This window comes from Helobdella robusta (assembly GCF_000326865.2).
Source record: "Helobdella robusta unplaced genomic scaffold HELROscaffold_20, whole genome shotgun sequence".
Lineage (NCBI taxonomy): Eukaryota > Metazoa > Annelida > Clitellata > Rhynchobdellida > Glossiphoniidae > Helobdella > Helobdella robusta.
In genome coordinates, this window is record NW_008704084.1 from 2,769,588 (window position 1) to 2,795,869 (window position 26,282).

Here is a 26,282-nt window from a genome sequence, read left to right on the forward strand (position 1 = left end):
TACTAATCCTCCCATCCTTCACTTTAACCCCACACATCATCCTCACCATAGCTCTTTCAGCCCTCTGCAGTAAAATGCTTAAATTTTGTTTTGAATAGCGTTTCATTTTAAAAGACGCTTTAATGAAAGCGTTGGAACTGAACCAATGATTACGGATATGCGCCAAAGGGCAAAGTAAAAAATTACACTCGTAAAAAATGTAAAAACCTTTTTGTAATAATTATTTTTTGTTGAAATTTATTGTTACATTTTATTATCTACACTTAATTATTCAGGAAATTATTAATTTATTTCATTATTTCAATTAAATTGGCGATCAAATTTTTCATTGTTCATGGGAAATTTTATTCGTTTGCATCTGAATTTGGAAATTTATGCCCAGAACGTTTTTGTAAAAATAGCCAAACTTTCACTTTTCTTTATAAAGTTTTATTACAGCGACTAGATCTGGAAGTTGGTTATTGAATTAAATTTAAATTAAATTTAGTTAATTAATTAAATTGTTAATTAGTGGTTAGATAGCTTATCCCAAAACACTGAAAATTTCGGCTGGTCAGATGCATTGAAAGTGGGTAGAAACACCGGTTGTTATGTCTTCAGATTTTCAAACTACAGTAAAATTACCGACACCAATTACGTACGTTTTACAAAAGACTACACCAAATTAAATATCTTGTATTTAATTCAATCTGCTACATAGTAACTGAAGAGAGTTCACCTAATATTACTATTAATTACTACTGTTATCATTTAAATTTGATAGTCCTTAATTAAATTGCTAGTTATAAAATTAATGCGAGCATTTTAATTACTTATTTTGAATTTCAATTGAATATTTTCTGCGTAGAGTGCGCGCAGTGTATGTAGGCCTTCATTGGTGTGATTGGTGTACAAGGTAATATTGAGTGTAGAGGTGAAAGTAATGCCTAGAATTTTTAAGATGACCTGTGCGGACGATTGAAGGATAGGTGGAATAATTTTGTTGTGAATGTTATGAATGATTAGTTCGAATGACTTATTTAAATTAAGTTAATGATTGCTCTGCCTGGACCAGGTAAGAAGTGACTCCAACTCAGATTGAGGGGTGTTGGTATTTGATGAAGGAATTATGAGGTATGTATATGTCGTCTGCGTATTTTATGATTTTGTTCAAGTGGTGTGTTGGCTGTATAATGTATGCTTTTGTAGGGATCAAACATTTATTTATTAACTATCTCATATATTAATTATTATTAACGATTATTACAATTTTCAATGTTACCTAATCTATGTTAATTTTTATGTCTTTGCTTCTCTCTCGACTTCTTCCCTTTTTCCTGATAGCTTGTAAAATGAAACGGTTCGAGATTCACGTGGGAATAAAGATAATATTTTATTACGCCTGAATTGTGTTGGTTTTATTTATTTTAACTCACAACAAGGTGTCTTGTTAGTAGCATAAGTTCGTACTAACAACCCGACGTGATCTGAACAAAAACCCGACGTGATCTGAACGAAAATCCCACGTGATTTTGAACGAAAATCCGACGTAAAAAGAAATACGAAGATCCACTACGTGGATCTTCGTAAGATCAAAACGAAAACAAAATGTTCCAACCAAATGATGACCCGATCGCCATATTACCTCTTTTCAAGACAACAGCGTCAACACATTGGTTCGAGAATTCCGAAATGCAATTTCAATTGAGAAACGCGATGTGTAAAACAACAAGATTCTATCACGTAATAATTTCCCTGCCGTTGGATATAGTTTCAAATTTGTCATTAAAAGTGCAAAGAGGAACAAATTTCGACGCTCTAAACAACAACAACACACGTTTTGACGACATTTTTCCCGAGATCGGGGGTTGCCGTTTGGTGATTTTGAACGAAAATCCGACGTAAAAAGAAATACGAAGATTCACGTAGTAAGATCAAAACAAAAACAAAATGTTCCAACCAAATGATGACCCGATCGCCATATTACCTCTTTTCAAGACAACAGCGTCAACACATTGGTTCGAGAATTCCGAAATGCAATTTCAATTGAGAAACGCGATGTGTAAAACAACAAGATTCTATCACGTAATAATTTCCCTGCCGTTGGATATAGTTTCAAATTTGTCATTAAAGTGCAAAGAGGAACAAATTTCGACGCTCTAAACAACAACAACACACGTTTAGACGACATTTTTCCCGAGATCGGGGGTTGCCGTTTGGCTACCTATGATGAAACCGAAATACCTCTCGACACCATCCACATCTGTCACTCGCCTCAGTATCACGCAACTCCGCTTTCACCCTGTCCTTCTCCACCTGCTCTCTCCATCCCAATTGCGGACGACCCCTTCCTACCACTCCTTCAACCTCGAACTCCAACGCTCGCCTAATCCCGACCCTTTCATCCCTTTTCAACACATGTCCATACCACCGCAATCTCGATCTCCTTATCAATGTCACAATGTCCTCATTCAGTCTCATCATTGACATCAGCTCTGTACTACTCCTCCTATCCTTCACTTTAACTCCACACATCATTCTCAGCATAGCTTTTTCAGCCCTCTGCAGTACACTTTTCTCCTTTCTCCTCAACACCCAAGTTCGCTGCTCTCACACATGCTTTATATACCCTCCCTTTCATCTTCACTGACCATTTCTTTCCACAAAATACCCCACCCAGTTCCCTAAATTTCATCCATCCCACACGAACTCTAGCCGTAACTGCGCTCAAACATCCTCCATCCGCGTTCAGCTTATCCCCTAAGTAAACAAAGCTTTCCACTCTTTCAATACCACCACTCAAACCCGTCCTTGCGTCCGTCCTATTAATCACACCATGAACACATTTCTTACATTTGAACGTGCCTTCCACCTTTTTCAGTGCCCCCCTCACACCACTACATCTCTTATGCACCCATTTCTGACATCCTGTACACAATACCGAGTTAGCCTTCACTCTCCTGTCACATACCCCACAAGGGTCTATTTTACTTATCACTCGCTCCCTACCTTCCCCACTCACCATTACCTTCGTCTTACCAATATTAACTTTTAACCCTATCTTTTCAATAACACTTTTCCATCTGTCAAATTTTAACTGCAATTCTTTCATGCTATCAGCCATCAAGACTAAATCATCTGCATACAAAATCTCAAATAACAACCCCTCCATTATGTTTCCACACACAACATCCATCACAATTGCAAACAGAAACGGTGATAACACTGATCCTTGATGCACTCCTACCTTAACACTAAAAGCGTCCGACATCCTCCTTCCAACCCTCACCTTTGTCTTTGCCCCTTCATACAGCTGCATCACAGCTTTAACAAGTCTCTCATTCACTCCTTTCTACCTCAGCGCCCATTTAATGACCTTCCTCGGTACTCGATCAAAAGCCTTTTCTAGATCCACAAAACACATGTACAATCTTCGTTTCTTCTTTCTATAATTCTCCTGCAACATTCTCACCATGAACACGCATCCACCGTTCCCCTACCAGGCATAAACGCACACTGCATTTCATTAACTGTCACCATATTTCTCAACCTCCTCTCAAGCACCCTCTCCACTACCTTCATTCCGTGCTCTAGCAATTTCACACCCCTATATGACCCACAATCTCTCACATCTCCTTTGCCCTTATACAATGGCACCAACACACTGTGTCGCCAATCCTCAGGTATACCTTCATCATCAAACATACTGCTAGCAATTCTCATCATAACTTCAATTCCTATCACCCCACTCGCTTTTATATGTTCTGCCGCCACTTCCGAAACCCCTGTCGCCTTACCTAGTTTCATTTCTCTAACTGCTTTCTCTACTTCCTCCATCGTCACCTTCTCTATAGGTCCGTGTGTGACCGCGGATTCCACATTTCCATCTCACTCATTCTCTTCATTTATCAACCTTTCCATATGAGCTTTCCACACCTGAGCTTTTTCCTCCTCATCTATGCACAACTTGCCAGATCCATCCCAAACACATCCATTCCCTATATAACATCTTTCCTATCCCTCATTGACTGCTTTGCTACTTTGAACATTTTCCTCAAACTCACATCAAATTCCATTTCCTTCATTAACCTGTCTGATGCTTTTGTCATTGCAGTTGCTACTGCCTGTTTTGCAGCCTTCTTAGCCTTCCTATACTCAGACTCCGCTTCCTCCGTCATGTCCCTTCTCCATACCCTAAACCTTTCCTTCTTGACCTCCAAGACCCTTCTTATATCTTCATCCCACCACCACTTCTCACCATGCCTACACTTTCCTTTCGTCCATCCACATACTTTATCTGCCGTAACCAACACACAGTCCCTGTATCTCTCCCAAACATCTCCATCCTTACCACTCTCCCAATTTTCAGCCACCTTCACTTCAAATGCTTTCCTCACCTTTGCATCCTGCAACTTCCATGTCTTTCTCTTTGCCACAAACTTATCCTTCTTCCTCCTCCCCATTTCTTTTGATGTCACATCCATCACAATCATACTATGCTGCAGCATACCAGGTATCGCCTTCACATTCTTCACATACTTTCTATGTTTGGCTCTTGCCAATATATAGTCTATCATTGACCTATGCTCCCCTGACTTATATGTAATCAATCGCGCTGGTTCCCTTGTAAACCAGGTATTTCCCACCACCATGCTATGTGCATCCGCCAACTCCAACACTCTGCGCCCTTCCTCATTCCGTATACCATATCTCCATCCCCCATGTACACCTTCATATCCGTCTGCATCCGCCCCCACATGACCATTCAAATTACCCAACACCACAAACTCATCCAACCCCGCTTGCCCAATCTCGTCAGAAACATCATCATAAAACCTATCCTTCTCCTCTTCCTTCCTACTTTGTTGCGGAGCATATCCTGATATCACCCTCACTATTACTTTTCCAAACACCATCACCACCACAATTACACCATTGCTTCTCCGCCTCACTTCCAACACCTTCTCCACCAACTCTTCTCTTACCATCACACCAACTCCTCCCGTACCATCATCCCCCTTCCACCACAATTTATACCTTCCACCTTTAGCCCCCACAAACCTTGTACCCTCACTCTTCCATCTGATCTCCTGTAATGCAGCCACGTCAACCATTTTCCTCGGCAGCTCCTCCACCACTTCCAAACTTCTTCCTGTCAACGTGCCTACATTTCAGGTACCAAACCTCCAACCCCTTGGTCTACAAGTAGTCCTTCCATCTGGCTACTGGCACCGCCACACTATAGAGTGGGGTGCCAGTAGCCAGACCATCCACAGGGCTTTGCACCACAACCCCATGGACTGGGTCTCCGGAGATTCTTCGCACCCTCTTCTGCCGGATACTGAGGGCCATTGTTATTTCCGTCATCATAAGTATTATTTTTTGGCTAGTTTTTACGCAGGACGCCCTTCCTTACGCAACCACAGTTATAAGCGGTGGGCCTAGCCTTTGATGATCCAACATCACTCACAAGGCAGTGAGGGTCAGTTTAATGTCATAACCAGGACCAGAATTACGATAATAATTACGACGCTCTAAAAGCAGAGTTATTATCAACGTTCAAACAAACCAAACCAGAGCAATTCCAAGAAAAAGAACCTTTTAAAATAAATTTGAATCTGACGGATGTAAACAAAATCGAGAGAGAAGCAAAGACATAAATTAGGTAACATTGAAAATTGTAATAATTTTTAATAATAATTAATATATGAGATAGTTAATAAATAAATGTTTGATCCCTACACTTTGATGATGAAAGCAGAGTGACCAATAACGGAACCTTGAACGACATTGGAGTTCATTGTTAAAGTTGTAGAACGTTTTGAGTCAAGATATGTAGTGTATTCTACCAAGTAAAAAAGCAAATAAGAAATTAGAGATGTTTTCAGTAGTGATGTAGGTTCCGGTTCCTGAGAACCGTTTTTAAACAAACCGTTTTATTCTAATTATATGACTGTACTTTACCGGTACTTGAAATCTCTCAAAAATTCAACCGGTTCTGTACATGAGATTAAAATTTAAAATGTCGCGAAAAAACCCTTTTTGGAACCCCAATATTTCGGTTTCCGTTCCAAAGATAGTACTGAAACCTGGGCACAGAAATCCTTTTAAAAATTCAAACAGTACAGTACCGGTACTTTGAAGTCGCAAAGGTTCAGGTTCGGTACTTATAGGAGCCCGAGTAGCCCAACATTAGTTATGAGTAATTGATGTCAGACACAAATACTTAAAGGGTCTTTACTCTGGTCTTCTGGCTACGGTATATATAATATTAGTATTGTCCTAACGTAGTTTTCTCTTTATAAACTCTTCTGCTACCATGATAGAAGAATAAAGTATTTTTGTTTTGAAAAAACGTCTTGGCTTTCTTGGCTATGTGTAATTAAGGATGGTTTTTTTTATGCAATCTTTTAAAAATTCAGCTGATTTTTCAGACGTATCTTGGTCGTGTCAATTATGAATTTTTTTTTATACGTGTTCGCAAATGTGTTTTATACGATTATTTTAGTATTACACTAATTATGTATAACTTTTAGTACTTTAGTAGTACTGTCGTTGAAAAAATAGTTATAAAAGGTTATTTTTATAAATATTAATTGTTAATTGATAAATATTTTTATTTAATCTTCAAAAATTACAAAGTTGGGTACAAAAGGATGTACTTTTTTCTGCCTACCATGCAATTAATTATTATGTGATATTTTTTAACATAAGGGTTGAGGAGAGTAGTATATATAATTATAATAATATAAATAAATAAACTTAGTTGTGTTCCTTTGGGCTTAGAGAGCCTTAGAGAGATGAATAATGAAAATATAAAAAATAAATATCAACATGATTAATACAAATAAAATAAAGTAAATGTAAATTTAAAATGTCGAATTCTAAATTTTTAAATTTCAATTTTTTTAAATTTCAATTATACATAAAATTATAAAAGAATAGTTATCGAGATAGTTTCTATTCATGTCTACCAATATTCAAGCTTTAAAGTTTAAAGTGTATAAGTATAGAGATAGTTTCAAGTCATGTTTACTAATGTTTAAAATTCAAGGTGCATAAATATGGATGGTTCTATTTCATGGCTATCATTTATAAAAGTATAGCCTAAGGTGTTTAAAGTACGCTTTTATCATGTCTATTGTTTATATAAAAGTATTAGTATCTTTTAATGCATGTAGGTATAAGAAGTTAACAGTTAGAGTTTTTAGAGTCATGTTTAGTGTACTTTAATGCCTAGAATGCATGTATAATAATGCTTTTATTTAAAGTATACTAACTCTCTAACACCTACCTACCATACATAAAAGGATAATTCCATGCCTACCTTGCTTGCATAAAAAAATAGTTTTATGCTTACCAATGTGTTAAGTACATAAAAGTGTTGTATCTTTCCAACCATGCTTAAATGTATGGTTTTATGCCAACCAATGTGTGGTTTCATACCTACCAATGTTAAAAGAGTGCATAATATATTTTCATGACAACCAATATTAAAGATACATAAAAGATAAGTTTTATGGTTATGCCTATTAGTATTGTGAGAAAGTGTATTTTCGCAGCTTACAATGTTCAGAAAGGCATTAAAAATATATTTTAATGTCTACTAATGTTAAAGAAAGATACAAAAAAGTATATTCTCATATCTACCAAGTACTAATGTTGAAGAAAGAAGCATATTTTCATATCTACCATGTATAAACATTTACGCATAAAGCCGTGAAAGTAGATATATATATATATATATATATATATATATATATATATATATATATATATAAATGGATCCATGTTTTGATTATTTATATAAGTTCACTTTTAGATTTATTTATATTTTTAGTTAATACTTATCTCACATCTTAATTACTCGGTAGACTCAAAAGTATTCTTCTGTCCAGCATTGTTTTGTTACTCCACCATATGCTAAATATATTATATTATATTATTTATATTATATTATATTATATATATTATTACCAAATATATTATATTATGTTCTTATCATATATTATGTGATAAGGACATAATATTTTTAAAAATATAATATAGAAAAATTATTAGTTATTATTTTATACTAATTAAAATTATAGAATATATATATATGGTGAAAATTTCCGACCTGCTCCCGCAAGTATGGATGGCCATTACTAGTACATAAAGTTCACCATCTTTCACCACAACCAAAGATGCATTACTATGAACAACTAACTTATTCTAGGTTAGAGGTGTTTCTTCCCTTATGGGACTCATCAGTAGCCCAAGTTTAAAAACCAACTTGGTGCAATTGCTATCTCAGTATCATTGGAAGCTACACCACTTGTGTTGGAAATATATTTTGATGTAGATTGATGTAGATTTTTGATATAGATATAGATCTATGTGTATGTAAGCATCTAGTTTCATTTTTTACGTTATTTATTCATTTATTTATTCATTTATTTAATTATCTATTTATTTACTTTATTCAATTATGTTGTGTTTTTTTGGGGGCAAGAGAACATTTAATATTCTCAATTTATGTTATGTTATAGATTTCTAATAGGAGATTCAAGAACTAATGAATTAAATGATCAAAATCCATAAGCTCCTAAAATCAAACAACTTTCCTAGAAAAAACAAGACATGAATGCTTAACTGGCAAACAAACTTTAATCAAAGAGTGATCGGAAAAAAACGCCATAGTCAATCAATCAATCTTCGTTTAGCGTCCAGAGACCCAGTTTCCCGAGGTAGGACGTTGTTTTCTTTGCCATCAACTTTTTGCGCCAAATTAGACGATCAATTGTATCCATTTCATTTAAATTTAAAGCTTTCATGTCTTGCTCGATTGTTTGCGACCAGGACTTTTTTGGACGGCCTTTGGGACGTGTGCCAGGTACTTCCATCCTTCATAGCTTTCAGAGCTTCTGTAAGCACCTCTGCAGTGATGTCTGGAATCGGACCTTCGATGGGTGGTGCGTCAAAGTTGACATTGATGGGATTTGTTTCATTTAACAGACGGTTGAAGTAACTCTCCACTGTAGCTTGATCTCATCTTGTTCAACTTGAGCAAGGGCATAAAAAAACACCATAAGGAAATATATAATCATAAGCAGGAAAGTTATTGGTTGTAACAACTAAATTCAACTACTATCTAATTCTAGTTCAAGAGCTGGCTCATTAATTCTATTGACCACGTAAACTAAATAACTAAATTAAAAAATTAAGTGTCAAGCAAAGAGAGAAAGAGAGAGAGAGAGAGAGAGAGAGAGAAAAAATCACCACAGCAACAATAATATTAGAGAGAGAGAGAGAGAGAGAGAGAGAGAGAGAGAGAGAGAGGAGAGAGAGAAAATCACCACAGCAACAATAATATTAGAGCAAACAACATTCATTATTTTTATTTTTAAAACATCAAGTTCAAATGTAAGAACTGTAGTGGATATAGGGACAAGACTTAATAAAACAACATAAAATTTATTAATCTTTTATTTAAGGGCTATAGCTTCTAAAGTAGTCAGCGCAGGTAGATCAATTTGCTTGAAATAAAAATTATTCCTAAAAAAAATTAATAAATGAGGTCTTACATAAACAACAAAATAATAACCACAAGGCAGCGCCAACATAATAAAATATCATTACGAAACCCATGCCAAGTTTTTGTCAAAATCAAAATTAAGTAGTTTAATATCAACTAATTTGTGAACCTGACAACTTTCCACTTTCCAAATGAACCATGAACCCAGAATAAAAAACCATCACCGTAATCTTCTTTAATCTTTGCCTCATCAATCAATTTTTTTAATTCCAATCTCTGATTTGGAGTCAAATCATGATTAAATTCTACTTTATCTGAAATAATATCCAACTTGAATGAATTCTTGATCCTTAACCCTTAATTTGTCCATAATAATAAGTAATTAGCAAATTTTTTCATTCACTTTTTACAAATGTTTGTTCAAAATTTTTTGGAAGATTTTTTCAACATTATCTTTCTTTCCTTCTTTCTTGTGCCTTATCCTTTCAGAGTATTAGCGACCATCGACCTCCACAAAACCCGATCTTTAACACTTTGCAGTAGTTGAAATGTGATATTCAACAAGTGACACAAGGACTTCACGAATGTTATTCGTTGTTGACCGCAATCTCTTATCCCTGCAATTTTTCCAGTAGTTGTTATATTTTCCATTCTTTCCTTCCGCATGATGTGACAAAAAACTTCCCCATACACCTGATTGTAAGGGTTCTTATCTGTAAAAATTTTGACAAACCAAAAACTTTTAATTTTAAACAGAACTTTTTATTAATTCAAAAAAATGAATAAAATGAATGAAGATTTAAATATCAAGCGTTTGGGTGTATTTCTCAATTGTCATTGTCAGAGTACGTGTTGCACACAACACATTTGTTTGTAGGAAACGGTTGGTTGATAACACTGTTGAATGTAGAAAGTTTGTTGCTTGACAACAAAGTACCACGAGCTACTGTCATGTTAAATTATGACCGACCAATTATAATCAACTGCGAACAACATCAAATGATGAATTTTTTTTTATGAATATTTTTTCTTTTTCAGTGCAACAACGACTTCTCTCAATTCTTAGATCAATTATACCCCATTTTAGATTGTTCCAGCCGTATTTATGCCGTTGACTGTGATTGGTTGTTGCTATTTTATTTTCTTTAGCTCTGTCATTGGCTGTTGTTGCACTTTCTCATATTACCCGCGTATTCGCATATGACTTTGCCGGTCAGACGTAAAACCCTGCCACCTGATGAATGGAGACGATGATGTAACTGCTTCTTCACACACCATTCGCATATCAATAACATTTTTTTATAAAAGTTACCCATAGCTGCTTGAGCTGTTTATTAGTTTATTACTAAATTTTTAGTTTAATTTAAAATTTTGTTTCATATAGTTAATTTTTTAAATTAATTTTTAACAGGCTTTTTATTTCTATTCTCTACTGACATTTTAAAAATTTTAGAAATGCAAACGTTCAAGTGTAAATTATCTCTGGAAGAATGTAAAGAGAAGCAAATTGATGAATACGAAGCTCTGAAGGCCATCTACTGGGACTGCAAAATTGTGGACCTAAGAAAAAAACCAGCATGGAATGTAAGGACTTTTTTCTAATTGCTTTCATTGCAATTGTTTTCAAGTTTTTGATTTTTAATTATTTGTAGGCATTTGTTGGTTTGGAATTTCAAATATCCCTTTCTCCACTTGACGGCGAATCACGAGGCACAAGTTTTGTTGGCATTGATTTATATATTAAATGCTCCACTAACTATCCAAACGTGTTGGTTTATTGTTTCATTCTTATCAAATCAAGTTGCCTTTGTTTTGTTTGTAAATTCTCATCAATCGTTTAATAAATGCCAGAAAGCCAGTCATGGAGTTGAAAAATGCTTGTGGCCTTGATGATTCTAAAGTTAGGGAACTTCATAACGATCTTTCCAGTTTAGCTGACAGTCTTGTTGGTGAGGTGTGGACATATATTTTGTTCGTTTTAATATGCATTTTTCAATTAGTCTATATCTTCATCCACATCCTTATTAACATTTTCATTTTAAAATTTTTTTGATCACATGAATTAAGCCTAAACGATCAATTTTATATTATTCGTGAATTTATGAAATGTTTGCTTAAGATGTTTTAACTTAAGTTCTTTATCCTCATATAATAATATAAATATTTTGTTGATCAGGTAATGATACATGACCTGTGCAACTGCATTAGAAGTTATTTGCACGCAAACAATAAACCTCCTAAAGAATCTTGTTATGAAGAAATGATGAAAAGTAAGCAAAAGGAAGAAGAGGAGAAGAATCGCCAAGATCAAGAGAAATGTCACAATGAAGTTCACATGGTAGAGTATATAATAAATTTAAACTGCATTTCTTGTTGATTATTTATGGTTTAGACGTTATATTATAGGAGCGGCCAAGCTCCTTAAAAGACATTTTTCAAAATTTGAAATTTTTTGTGAACTACATTTAAAACATTTCATTTCTACTATTTTTTCTCTCATTCCGGCATTACTAATTGCACTGGGGCCTCGTCGTGGTTGAGTGCTGCTGCATATATAATATAATGAAAATTTGCTAAGCAAATAAATATCACAACATATTTGTTACTGAGTTTATGGTAATTACCGATGCGTACAGTATAAATTACAAGATCCGCAATATATGCCGTGAATGCAACTGAGATTATTAGAACTGAAATTATTAGAACCATATACGTTCAATCAAGATATATGATTAGAACATTTGGTACTTGAATGGAAAGACTATTGTAAAGTCTTGTGAACAGAAATAGGGTTCAAACAACAGATATTAAATATTTTAATCTATGAAAAGATGAATTATGATGGTTACAGGTTTAGTTAAATGATAAACTCCAAAAGTATCTTTGTAGATATACGTATTGACTGGATGATGTTTCAAGTTGCAAAGATGTTATTGGCTGTTTTAGTTAGTTATGATTGGAATACGATTTTATTGGAATATGCAAACATGATATTTGTGGATGGATGCTAGTTAATTCATTTCGAATTAAATGTTCCATTTACCTCTTGATTTTTTAGGTTCGGTCGTGCCTAATGCATATAATCCTTTTATAATTGATTAACTGCAACGTTTCATGCAAACAGAGTAAACTTCATAGCTATTCTTACAAACTTGTGCGTATTGGCTGTGTGATAATTATAATAATTACAAACCATTTTTTAGGCAGAACAGATTAAGCTTGAAATAAAAAGAAAACTTAATGCTTTTAAAAAAGAAAAAAAATGCAAATCAAGACAGGTTATTTATTGATGTTTAATTATTAATAACATTTAATTTGTTATAATAATTTATGTTACTTTATAGTATATATCAATCAATTAGTTGTTTCTTACACTGTAATAAAATGCAAATGTGTTTAATCCAGGTTGAAATAGTTGAATATCAGGCAGCAGCTGATAAGTCAAGAGCAAGGTTTATATTCTGTCATTTTTCAAAAATTGTTGACAATACGTTTGATTGTGTTACTAACATTCGCGTTAGAATTTTAGCAAGTCAATTGAAGTTGTTTGTTTATAATACAGACTGTTTAATATCGAAATTTTGAAAAAAAAATCAATTCTTAATCTCACTAAAACATAATTAATTAAAAATGTTTATAGCCGGTTATTAATTTGTTTAGAGTAAGTTATTCAGTGTTTATTAATGGGTTCAACTTGATTATTCGTTACCTGTTAATAATAACTGATCGTTACCTTGTCAAAATATTTCGTTTTCTTCCTAACATGTTTACAACTTGCAAATATTTCCCATTCAGTTTCAGTTAGTACTTTAGAATGATTGATTGTGAACCTTTAATGAGAATATATTTATTGGACTGCGTGTAATTTGGTTTCTGTAAGTAAAGCATTATGTGGGTTTTCGAGTTTGCTGTAAAAAATGAATTTAAGTAAATTAACTGATGGGAGATTCTGGTTTTTTCCATATATTTTCAATACTATCAAATTCATTTACTTTTACTACCCCTTTCAAATTATATATACTGTAACTACCACATGCAAACTCGAACGTCTACTCTTTCTTACTACTTACAACAACTGATTGCGTCTAATTTCTTAATTGCTGGTGAGCAGAGGCTATGCTACTAAAAATCAGAACAGAATTTTATCAACATCTTTTTGTTGCTGCAGCAGAAGTTTGGAATGAGTCGCCTGATGGTGTGGTGAATGTAATGGAGGAAAGAGATAGGTATAGAAAAAACATTAATATTTCACTCGCTAGCTTCTGAGTTCAACGTAGAGGAGAGCTTACAAAGGATTAATACCAAACTTCAAACCTATTCACTATTTTCACTTTTACTATATAATCTATATTTTAACATTTCAAACCAGTATACTTTCGCTGTCATCTCCAAACCCATCTAAATTTGACTCACAATTATGTAATTGAAACTGAAGATTGCATCGTTAAACTCTCTCCATTGTGTTTCAGGAACATCTTCGAAATTGACTGCGAATGGACTTTTGGCAAGTGCGGCATGCTGAATGCCATTATAGCCAAATTTAATTTCGTAGATGAACCAGTTTCTTTGGACAAATTTAGAACTAAAGTACACTATCTTTATGAAAACAATTTAGCAACTTGTACAATTACACATTGTAATCATCTTCCCGACGGTCTTATGCAAATTATCATTCGACCCCGACGGTTGGAAGCAGGCACTGTCTTAATCTAAGTCAAACCAACCAACAGCCAGCTATATTTCAATCCTGGTCTTTTTTCTTAGCTCATCACTTCTCAACATTTAACTCATTCGTTCCTATTTTATATTCTTAATCTTTTATAGTATTCATTCAAACAGCTCTATAAAGCTTATTGAACATTGGACTCTCTCTTTTTAAACCTCTTTGGACTGATTGTCATAAACTTGCTCTCAACAGGTCTCTGAGTGAAAACAGTAAGTGCAACGAAATCTTAAACGATGTCCCCGTGCATTTGTTCGATCAAACTACAGGTTGTCTTCATTTTTGCTGCTCATCACAATATTCATCCGTTTAAATTTGATTTTTGTACCGCTCAGTTACCTGTTTACTACTAATTTGTATTCAACTAAATGAATGTTTGTGATACAAAGATGAATAGTTAATTGTCGTCAAAATTTTATGTTTGAACTGATTTCACTACTTAATTAGTAGAAAATTTTTTAATTTATTTAAAATTGTGAATGAATATAAAAATATATTCATTAAAACGAGTGAGTAAAAAATTATAATGAAGTTCTGAGTTAGTTTCAATTTTTTAATGAAATGTTAACATACACCATTTTAAATAAGGCTCACGCTTACAGGACGACTTTGAAACGTTAGAAAATGTTGGACGCGGAGGATTCGGTAATGTCATAAAAGTAATTATTTGAATATCTTGTAACGTAACTTTAGTACAACTTATTTACTTTTTCTGAATTGTGGATAGTAATTTTTCTTCTAACACATGATGAGAAGTATGTTGTAAACAAAACTTCCTCTTAGCTGAAAATATATTGAGAGGCGCATGAAAAGTGTTTAATGCTGTATGATGTGCTTGAATGGTATGAATATTTGAAGGCATTTGAAGGCAATTTCAAAAAAGTTTAGAATTTTGAATATAATTTGAAAAAAATAACATAATGAAGCCTGATAAGGACGGGGATGTGTGTGTTGATGTATTCGTGTTGAGCACAGTATTAAGTGTTTCATTGAGGACTCTTTGATATTGAAAAGGTTTAAATGACATTATTCACACTTGCCTCAAAAGTATCAGCGGTACGCTCACTCACACACGCATCATACTTTGCACATAATGAATAGGTTGTTGGGTATCTCTGCGTTTGAACCTGGTCACTGGTTACAGCAAGGCTAGCAGGGCCAGGCTCATTTAACAATTACGCCATCGCCCCGTCGTGAAGTGGTATACACTAACTTGTTGCAATATGCCAAACATTTATGAAATGTATTAATCCTGTCGGGACGATATTTTGGATAGATATTGGGTCAAATTGCCAGCTAGTTCAATAGGTAAGAAAGGTCTGATGAGTCTAATTTTTTTCATTTGATGAATTCATCGACATGTACTGACAGTGGATTTGAAATAAATGGCGATACTTAATAGGAATTGTGTGGGTGAAGGCATATGATTGGGTTTGTTTTATGTGGTTTAAAAATTTATGAGATTTTTGTTTTTTTTTCAGTTTAAAATTTGTTTTCGTTTTATAAGACTCATGGACTTCTAGTTTTAAAATGAAAATAAATATTCTAATGAATGGAGGTATAAGATTTCACCGTAATTAGATCTCATATCAGCTTCAAAGATTATCAGTTAGCGGCAACTCAAACGTTTGAAACATTATCTTATTCTGACAACTGACTACTTAAGATGGGAAATATTAGGAGTTGTGACATCTTTTCAAATAGATTATGATTTTTTGCATTAAATAAGCTTAAATATTGATTTCTAATGAGAAAGAATGAGTTTTGCTTTTTCAAAAGTGGGGAGCTGACTGGTTTTAAACATAGCCAAGATAACGGTTATCAAAAAGTTGGTTAGTGAGTTGAAAAATAATAGAAAAAAAAAGATCTTTAGAAAAATAATAGGTTTTAAATTTGTTTTAATTGTTGATCGGTGTGATTAAAATTGATACAAAATCTGTTGCTTAAGGCAACGGACTTGTAGCCAGGTTTGGCGAAACTAATTAAATTGAAAAAATGTTTTTGAATGATAAACTTCCACTATTTTTTTATAGTTTTCGCCGTCATTTGTTGGAACTTGATTCGCTTGAACCACAGGTACAAAACAGGTTGGATGGACGTTTCTACGCCATCAAGCGGATACCACTGACCTCGCACAACATGAATGTAACGAGAAAAATCATCAGGGAGATTAAATTACTTTCGAGGCTGAATCATGAAAATGTTGTAAGGTGATCGTGATGAACAATCTTATTAAAAATTTGTTTTCAACATTCATTTTTTACGTAAATTTTGAAGTGTTGAATTTTCAAATATTCGTCATCATTTAAATAGATATCTTTTAAACCTTGGTTTCAAAGGTATTATAACTCGTGGATGGAAACTTCATTTAAGGATGTTAACTGCGAAACAAAGCAAACTAGTCAGAACGAAAAAATACCGGACTGGGGCGTCTTTTCAGAAACGTTTGAAGACGAAGAAGATGACGATGAAGATTCTTCCGACGAAGATAATGCCGAAAACGAAACTAGTATCGAAAACCAAAATAATAACGCCCCACAATTGAATACGTAAGTCATAATTCGTTTAAATATCGGTTCTTGATCAAATTAATTATAAATTACACTAACATGATTCTTCAGTCACGAAGATGACAGTGAGTCGGTACTGTTTATAGGAAGTGAAAACAACGATGACGAAACGAGTTCTCAGCCCGATGACTCCCCTGTTTGTACTTCGAATTTATATTAAATTTTATAATAAATTTTTAATTCAACATAAAAATTAGATTCCTGACAACAAACGCAGACGATCAAGAACTTTGAAGCTGCAGTTTCTTTACATCCAGGTTCAGAAATAGTAATTTATTTTTTTTGTTCGTTTTTGCGTTTTATTCTGCAAAAATTTATTGTAACAATTTATTGTGACATTCACACTCGAGAAATCAATCTTTATAAGCAAACAAGATACCCATTTGTCCCAATCCAAAAACTGCATATTATCAAACGTGTCAAACAACCCAGCCACAGAAAACCTAACAACATAAAATGACTAATATACCCAAAAACATAGTTTTTTTTTATTTAAATTGCTCTGATTTTTTTTATAAAAAAGACATTACAAATATTGTTACGATAAATTACCGCTTTTTTTTCAGATGGAATTTTGTGAGAAAAATACATTGAAAGATGTCATTGACGGTGGTCTTTATAAAGACTTGAGCATGGTCTGGAAATTGTTTAGAGAGATAATCGAAGGACTCATTCATATTCATGATCAGGTTGCTTTCATTTGGCTTATCACTGCAAACAATTAAAGCTTATTTGTTTATATGCATAATTGGGCGGCATAATTTGAATGTAATATTTTTTTTGTATAAGCTTTGTATTTGCCATAATATGTTTATCTAAGGGTATAATACATCGAGATTTGAAGCCAGTCAATATATTTTTGGATTCCAACTGTCATGTGAAGATTGGAGATTTCGGACTGGCCACAGTAGCCTCTGATGAAGTGGGAATATAAGTTTACCTCCATTATATCTGTTTTTTGTCAATTTAGTTTGTCCAAATCTGTCTTAGTTTACCCAAAGTTTTAAATTGTCTTTAGATTGATACGATTTTTTTATTCTTAGTTGTATTCTATATTATGCGTCATTTAATATTTTGAAGGGTCATCTTCAGCCAACGTCTGGCAAAGCAAGTCGTATTGATTGTGATAATTCATTAACAAGCAACATTGGCACTGCTCTTTATGTCAGCCCCGAAATACTGGATCATAAAAAGAAACAAACTTACAATCAAGTATCTTTTTCAATATTTTATCAAATGTTATTGTTGAAGTTGTTAATGTAAAACTTTTATGTAGCTTGTTTTTTAGCGTTTTTTACGTTGCGGATAATTATTACTAAAACATTAAAAAAATTAGACGATCCTGGTGAGCGATAGGGTAATGAAGTTTATTTTTAGTTTTGAGACAGCCCTGTTACTACATAGGTTGTTAATATCAGGTCTGCGTTCTTCCTGCGTATCTGTCCAATGACGTCTTCATAACATCTTTCCATTTCTGCTTGTATTGTGGAATTTTATCTATGACTATTTTTTGCCCGCCATGTATGAATGCTGTTGTTAGAAAATAGAAGCATGCCACCCAGAATGAAAGATTAATTTTTTCTTTCATACACGCCAGTCCAAGCCTCTCCAAAAGTGGGAAGGGTGAGTTGGAGTAATGGTAGGATCTTTACCTGACAATCTAGTTTTATGAAATCCTAAACCTAGCGTGATTATGCACAAATAAATTTTATGAGATTTCCCGAAATATTCGAGTATCGGGAGATCTACACGGCAGGAGTGAGAAGCATCAGGTCACTCAGGTCGACATCAAGCGAATCTCTCAGGGACATCACGACGTTGACAGGGCTTGTGAGCCTTTCAGAAATAAGGCAAGCAATTTCAAACATCACGGTTTTGCTGATGATATTCAGATAACTGCTAGTGCCCCCTTTTGTCGATTTGATGATCTGGTCTGTAGACGCAGATCATGTCTCTCGGAAATTAATTAGTGGATAATGGCAAGTAGGCTTAAATCGAATCAATCAAAAACTCAGTTTTTACCGGTTGGCACTAGGCAGTAGTTGGAAAAAATTAACATTGAGTCTATCAGACCTGGTGATTCTGACATAAAATTTTGCACATCTGCCGCAACCTGTGGTTTGTTTTTGATAATAACATGTTTTTTAACGTTGATATTAAGGCAGTTTCAAAACAATGCTCTGGACAATTGCGTAGGCTTCGGCTCATCAAACGATCTTTAAACAAGCACATTCTTCAATGTCTTGTTCATTCCTTTTTAGTCTATATTACGGCCCGTCTGGTGTAAATATGGCTAGACTGCAGTCGGTTCAAAATTGGGCTACAAGGTTGGTTTTAGGTGGCCTTAAATACAACCTCGTTAAGCCAATTTTTTTTGCTCTTCACTGGCTTCCGGTTTATCAAGTAGTTATTTTCAAGATATGCTTAACGGTTATTAAGGGAGTCGCCCCTAAATATTTAACTGACAGAGTCATTCCCAGAACAAAGCCACTTCTGAGTCAAACATTGCGCTCTGACAATCCAGGTTTACTGTTTGTAACTGACACAAACTTGGCTTTTGGTCAAAGGAATTTTTCTGTAATAGGTCCTACTGTCTGGAATGGTTTGCCTAGGGGCGTTTGTGAGCCTGCGTTGTCTGTTATTCAATGTCGTAGAAGATTAAAACACCGCCTTTTTGTTCAAGCTTACCCGTGTTAATGTTTTTTTCTCCATTCATTGCATTGCCTTAGTAAAGTGCTACGCAATGAACTGCAATAATCGCTAGCGCCTCTGAGATTTTTTAAAGGGCGTTTACAAACACACGTTAACATGCAGAATCCACGGTTGTTAAATGTAATAACAGGATATGCTCCGCAAAGCATTTGGTCGGTGAGTTTGCTCAATCGGTTGAAGGGCAATGTCTCGATGGCCTGGTTCGAATACTGTCGGTCCGAAACTCAAACACACCATGCGCGTATGATGCGGTGCTTGCTTGTGCTTACATAATGTGCATATACGTCGTTTGGGGTGGATATTACGAAGTTTTAAATACAGGGATGGTATTTAAGTGGTTCTGCGTATGTCAGAGCTATATAATAAGGAACAAAAGAGAGGGAAGAAAGAGGAGGATAAGATTTTGGAATTAAAGTTAAATGAAATCCACAGGTGCTTGTCAGGATGTTTTGAGGAGTGTTTTAAGCAGCATCGCCATAAGTTCCTGCCCTATTCTAAGACAAGAAGGAAAGACAAAAATGATTACAGAGCCACGTAAAGCGTGAGGTATTTTGTGAGCGCTTGAATATGTATTTATGAGGAATCAAGAACAGTAGAAAAAATAGAAGATTGTATAAGCAATCGATATTTGCATTAAATAGTAATTTTTTTGGTCATCTTTTTATAGTTTATTGTTAGAATCTTCTTTTGTTTGGTATAATTATTTCATGCGTTAAGATATAAAAGTCTTGCTTTTCTAAAAGTAATGAATGCTGACTACATAAATGTTAATGCAACAAGCAGCAAAAGGTCAAAAGAAAAGTTGAAAGTTTAGCAAGTGTCCTTCCTATTACCGTAGTAAAAGCCAATATAAATAATGATTAAAAGAAGCCAAATGAAATGATAATGAACATTTTATCGTTGAATACGTTTTAATATTTTTAAAACAAATCTTAATTCTTGAAATTTTAATTTTAATAAACATATTTTAAAGCATATCTCAGTACAAAATTGTATACAATTTGATTAATATCATTTAAATTTGCATTCAACAATTTTTTTATCCACAGAAGGTTGACCTTTATAGTTTGGGAATAATTTTTTTTGAAATGAGCTACAAACCGTTGCAAACAAGTATGGAACGATCGAAAGTATTATCACAGCTTCGACAATCATCAATCACTTTGCCGCTGGATGTTGACTCAATCATGCAAACGTCACAGGTTACTTCTCATTTGTCATCATTAACTTGGTAATGTTTAAAAACATTAACCTCACCATTTCATACTGTGTACCTAATTTTCTGATGCAAATACTCAGTTTAGCCTTTCAGATTTCAATGTTTTGGCAACGTAGAGGTATTGAAAAGGATCCATTTTATAATCCTTCCTGTTATTCATTTTTTTCTTCACACGTGTCCGTTCCTATCTTTTGGACCCATTAATTTATTTTTGTTGTCCAAGCTGTCATTTCATCTATTTCATCGTAAAGTCTGTCTTTTTTCTTTTGTTTGTTTGCCAAGGACTACACAACCCAAAATTATACTAACTTATCAACTCCTTACACGTTACATCATTTTTGCCATTGTTACTCCTGTCTCTAAAGTTTACTTATCATTATGAAGTATAGATTGGGAATTGTAAAATAGAAAACTATAAAACTATTAAATAGAAAAGCTTGGAAACAGGAATTCATCATTATAATCACTCTCGTCTCAGCTTTTTTCCTCGAAATAGTTTTAGAGTCTTTTTTATCTTCTGCATCTTGATTTTTCCTCAAAATCTCCTAAAAGCATCATTTGAAAACCTCAGCGGTCCTTCCATCTAGTTTTAATTTATTTTAAATCTTCTATTTTAACTTAAGTTTCGCCCGGACAAACATTCTGTTTTATGAACAAGCTCCAATTTCATGAACCGCTACTTGTAAGCCACAGGATGTCTGCAAAACTTGCAGACATCCTGTGGCTCTCTGATGATTTGCCTGATATTGATCTACTTAGCTTCAGACACCTTACTGTTACTCCGTCAACGATCAGAGTGGAAAGTGTTTTGACAAAACATTTTTCGTTTTCTTCCAACTATTTGCGTTTCACGCTACTCTTTGGACGCAGCATGAAGTTGTTGAGAGGTCAGTCCGCTTTTACCTGTATCTTAGACATGGCTCTAACGTTCTTTCGTGATCTTTTCTTGAAAGACTGACAGTTTTATAATTAAGTAGAATAATTTGCTTGTTTTTAGATATGGATCTATTTTTATTTTTCAACTCAATTCCATCTTCTCTTTCTGGTCATTGTTTTTATATTAAATTCGATTCTAACATTCTCAATAACTGTAAGTAACAATTTAGTTTTTTCTATGTGCTTAATGACGTTCATCCTTACAGATAAGAATTATTAAATGGTTGTTGGATCACAACGCCAAGAATCGGCCCACTGCCAGAGACCTTCTATCCAGTGAACACTTTCCAGTGCTTCCATGTGAGGAGCAAGCCATTGACAGAGCTATAGTTTCAGCCATTAAAAATGTGAACAGCCATGCTCATAAAAATCTTATACAAACCATTTTCTCACAAAGCACGTCAACTGCAACAGAATATGCCTATGATTACCATTTCAGCAAGGTATTTTTTTAGCAAATCACAATCGATCTTTGTGAGAATAACTTAATTGAACTTTTGAATTTGGCTTAAAATTTACTATTTATTTATTAATGGACATATATTCAAATTCTTCACGTTTAGGGTAAAAATCAGTTGAATGTTCTTGAACAAAATCGGTTGCGTGATCTTACTATAAAAACATTAAAGAAGATTTTTACGAAGTACGGAGGATTGAATGTTGAAGTTCCACTTCTCATGCCCGGCCATAAATTATATCCCGAGTCAGCTCCTGTTGTGCAACTTATGAACAAATCTGGAGGACTTGTCACACTTCCATTTGATTCTAAAGTTGGTTCAATTCCAGTTATTTTCCACTTTAAGTAATATTGTATGCTAATTTTTTCTGTTGTTAATTTACGATGCAGTTTTACTAACATACAAAATTTTTTTCAAAAAGTATGGTTAAATTGGAGTTTACGAAAATTTGTCAAAATTTCGCTGTCAAGCTTTTTTCCTTGTCAGTACCACAATTTTTGGGTTTAATTGTTCATGTAGTCAATTTGCAACGTGTGTCACTTACCAGCATTTGAAGTAGCATTCATGACTTTTGAATGTTTAATGAGAAATATTTACTACAAGAATAATTTAATAATTTAAACGTTACCATCATAGTCACATAACTTTAATTTGGTTTCAGATTTCTTTCGCCCGTTTTGTCGAGAAGCAAAATATCAAAACTTTAAAAAGGTATTCAATTAGCAAAGTTTTCAGAGAAAACTTGGATTCCGGAGTTCATCCGTTTGAAGTGTGGGAGGTTTCATTTGACATGGTTACATCATCATCGTTTAACAGCGTTTACACAGATACTGAGATCTTATTACTCGCTCAAGATGTTCTTCATAATTTTCCCAGTCTTTGTGATAAAGATTTTAAGTTGAAAATTAATCATTATAGTATAATTTCTGCGATAATGTCGTACTGTAACATCGATAAAGAAGTTCATCAATCAATATTTCTCATTCTTTATGAATATAAGGTTTGGCACTTTGTGTGTTAAGTATGAGAGTTGAATTACTTAACTTAATAATGTTATAAAATTAAGAACATGGAACAGCAGAAGACAAACGTCGTCAACAGACTGCTGAACATTGGACTGAAAGAAGATGTCGTCAACAACTTTCTTTCTTTTATCGATCGTGAGGGCACAATAAATGAAATGTCAAGTTTTCTCAAATGCATTACGAAAGTTAAAACAGATGTAAGAAAATTAAATATGTGTTTTTTGTTACCAAAATGTATTTTTAAATTTCTATTGAGGCTCAAAACACCCCCTTAAAATCTAGAAAAATCTTGTCTTTCACATTTTGATTCTAGCACTAAAACTGAAAGTTGTTTGACTTTAACACATCTTTTCATTTGTGTGCCATGCATGGCTGGAGTGGTTACGCAGATAAACAATTAGTATTTTTTTTAATTTGATTATTTTACGTATTGCCATCAACATTTGCAGGAAGCTCGTCTCGTAAAAGGTGCATTGAATTATCTGACCAAATTAATAACACTCTTGGAGTCATGTAATTTCAAATTCAAGGTATTTTCGGAATAGAAATGAAAAATTTGAATGAATCATTAAAGCATATTTTTTTAGATAATTGTGTCACTTAAGTTGTGCAACAATTTGAACATTTACTCCGGGATAGTGTTTCAAATTTCTAGAAATTACAAAAAGAAACTTGACGTCCTCGTTGTGGGAGGAGCTTATGACACTTTACTTAATCATTTCAGACAACTTGGAAATTTTACAGGAAATAAAAAGCATGTTGTCGGTTTTAACATGCCTCTAGAAAAAGTATTTTAAAATGGATTTAGTTTCATTATTTTAACATTGATTAATTTTTTTTATTTACACTTAATGATAATTATTCAATTAAATTAAATTCTTGCTTTACCGAGATGTTTGTCCGTAAATCAGAGATGAGCCAACCGTGGCCCGTTAACTCCATTTTATATGCTGTCCGCGGGTATTGTTTGTAGATTAGTGGCTTATTTTAAATCTAAACAAATTTGTTTTTTCCCTTGTTTAAATTATAGAGACTAGAACTTCAAATGTGATTACACGAGCGGTATCGTGTGTTAGTTAATTTATGAATTTTTGTGGTCTACGCAAAAGCGATTACTACCATCCTTCTTCTTGACTAGGACGACTGGAGATGTCAAGGGACTTGTCGATGGTTCGATCACGCCTTACTTTTGCATCGTGGAAATCATCTCATCGGCTTCCACCTGCTTTGACAGTGGAAGGCGTCATGGAACTTGTCTGATGGGTTCACAATCTTGAGTGTCAATACCGTGAGATACTAGGCCTGTTAGAAAATTATATTCTACTACAGAAACTACACGTCATCTGCATTTAAAACATACGAATTTTTTCAAAAGAAAATTATTTTCAAAAATGTGAAGTTTAATAATACAGACGATAGAGTAGCCTGAGAATTTATTATCAAAATGCAAAAACGCCAAACTTGATAATAAAGTACAATTGCACGCCTCCCCAAAATTCAGCCCTGGAAAGAAATCACCTAATATATGAGTTTAAATGCCCTCTTGACGGATGCACTCTCAGCCACACATATATTGGCGTGACAAAATTACTGTTAGAAATATTGAAAAGCTCAATCGTAAACTTTCAAAAGCTCAAAATTTAGAAGATTTTATCAAATATTGCATCAATTATTGTCTCCTTCCAGCCCATGGATATAATATATATATATATATATATATATATATATATATATATATATATATATATATATATATATATATTGTTGTTTGAAATGTTGTTTCAACTAAAAATAGCAATGAATAAAAACTTCATAGAAGAGAATCTCGAAGAATCAAAATATTACACTGTAAAAGAATTATCTAACATAATAAAATTGAAGAATAAAATGAAAAACAATCACCTACCAATCATTCATCTGAATGCTCGAAGTTTGTTTCATAAATTATTAAATCTAGAAATCTTCTTAAAACAATTCGACGACTTTTTCAAAATTATAGTAATATCAGAAACGTGGTTGAACAATGAAACAGTTGATTTAATTAAGTTAAATAATTACAATTTTGTATATAAAAATAGAAAAAGCAAACGAGGCGGAGGTGTTGGTGTGTTCATAAAGCATGACATCAAATATGTTGTAAATGATAACAGTGCATTTGATGATGAAAATGTCGACGTTCTCTGTGTGGACATTGAATCGGGGCATGCTTCACCTAGGGGTGTGCTAAAAGTTATCGCGATATACCGCCCACCCAATTATAAATTTGAGCCTTTTTTAAATAAAATCAATTTGATTTTACACGCTATCAAATCCGCCGACAAAACTGTTATAGTGGGCGACTTTAATGTTAATTTATTGGACAATGATTCAAATGATTCTAAAGACTTTCAAAATCTACTATTTTCATTTTGTTTCTCGCCTTTAATTAATTTACCAACAAGAGTAACTTGTAACGCCAATTCATTAATCGACAACATATTTACGAACCTGTATCAACATTGCGAAAGTGGAGTCATAGTATCAGACTTTTCTGACCATTTTCCAGTTTATGCAATACTAGAAAATTTTAAAACTGCTATCTTTGATGACCAAATTTTATCTAGAAAAATTAATAAAACATCCATTTTCTTTATAAAAAAAGCCCTCTCACTTCAAAATTGGCATTCAGTTAAAAACGAGAATAATATAGATACAGCATGCCTGAATTTCTACAATATACTCAATAAAACTCTTGACACATACGCACCTCTGCAGTGGCAGAAACAAAAATATAAAAAAGCATGGGTATCTGATGAAATAATAAAATTATCAAAAAAACAGAATCGACTGTATAAAATAGCAGTCGCTGCACCAAACTCCGCTAATGTTGAAAAATATAAAAAGTTTAGAAATTACTTTACATCAGTAAAGAGAAAGGCAGAAAAAAATTATTTTCAACAAAAATTTGAAGAGGCAAAGAGTTGCTCCAAACAAAAATGGAAAATAATAAACGGTATAATGAATAGAAAACAAAACAATCTTGAAATTAATAAGCTAAAAGTTGACGACAAAATCATCGAAGACCCAGAGGAAATAAGTATTCTTTTCAATGAATACTTCATCAATGTCACAGAGAAGCTGTTAGAAAATCAAATAGTTACTGA

The 26,282-nt window shown here is 33.6% G+C and overlaps 2 protein-coding genes across 2 annotated transcripts; one reads left to right on the top strand and one right to left on the bottom strand.

Annotated features, from left to right (window-relative positions):
* Positions 1-498: 498 nt before the first annotated feature.
* On the bottom strand, positions 499-5,331 carry HELRODRAFT_191380 (hypothetical protein; the record flags this gene model as incomplete). The annotated part of the gene is made up of 3 exons (XM_009018156.1): positions 499-1,381; positions 4,420-5,143; positions 5,247-5,331. 3 exons carry the CDS (start codon positions 5,329-5,331, stop codon positions 1,279-1,281), a joined length of 912 nt encoding a protein of 303 aa, XP_009016404.1. The 3' UTR covers positions 499-1,278.
* Positions 5,332-10,951: 5,620 nt separating this feature from the next.
* On the top strand, positions 10,952-23,936 carry HELRODRAFT_171441 (hypothetical protein; the record flags this gene model as incomplete). Its single annotated transcript, XM_009018157.1, has 25 exons — positions 10,952-11,080; positions 11,149-11,264; positions 11,348-11,450; positions 11,673-11,834; positions 12,700-12,774; positions 12,902-12,948; positions 13,966-14,181; positions 14,415-14,488; positions 14,808-14,878; positions 16,296-16,429; positions 16,559-16,768; positions 16,841-16,925; positions 16,987-17,046; positions 17,356-17,478; positions 17,610-17,711; positions 17,870-18,001; positions 18,476-18,561; positions 19,632-19,827; positions 20,551-20,703; positions 21,863-22,099; positions 22,220-22,426; positions 22,776-23,114; positions 23,181-23,336; positions 23,589-23,669; positions 23,727-23,936. The coding sequence occupies 25 exons, from the start codon at positions 10,952-10,954 to the stop codon at positions 23,934-23,936; spliced, it is 3,504 nt and encodes a 1,167-aa protein (XP_009016405.1).
* Between the last annotated feature and the right edge of the window lie 2,346 nt (positions 23,937-26,282).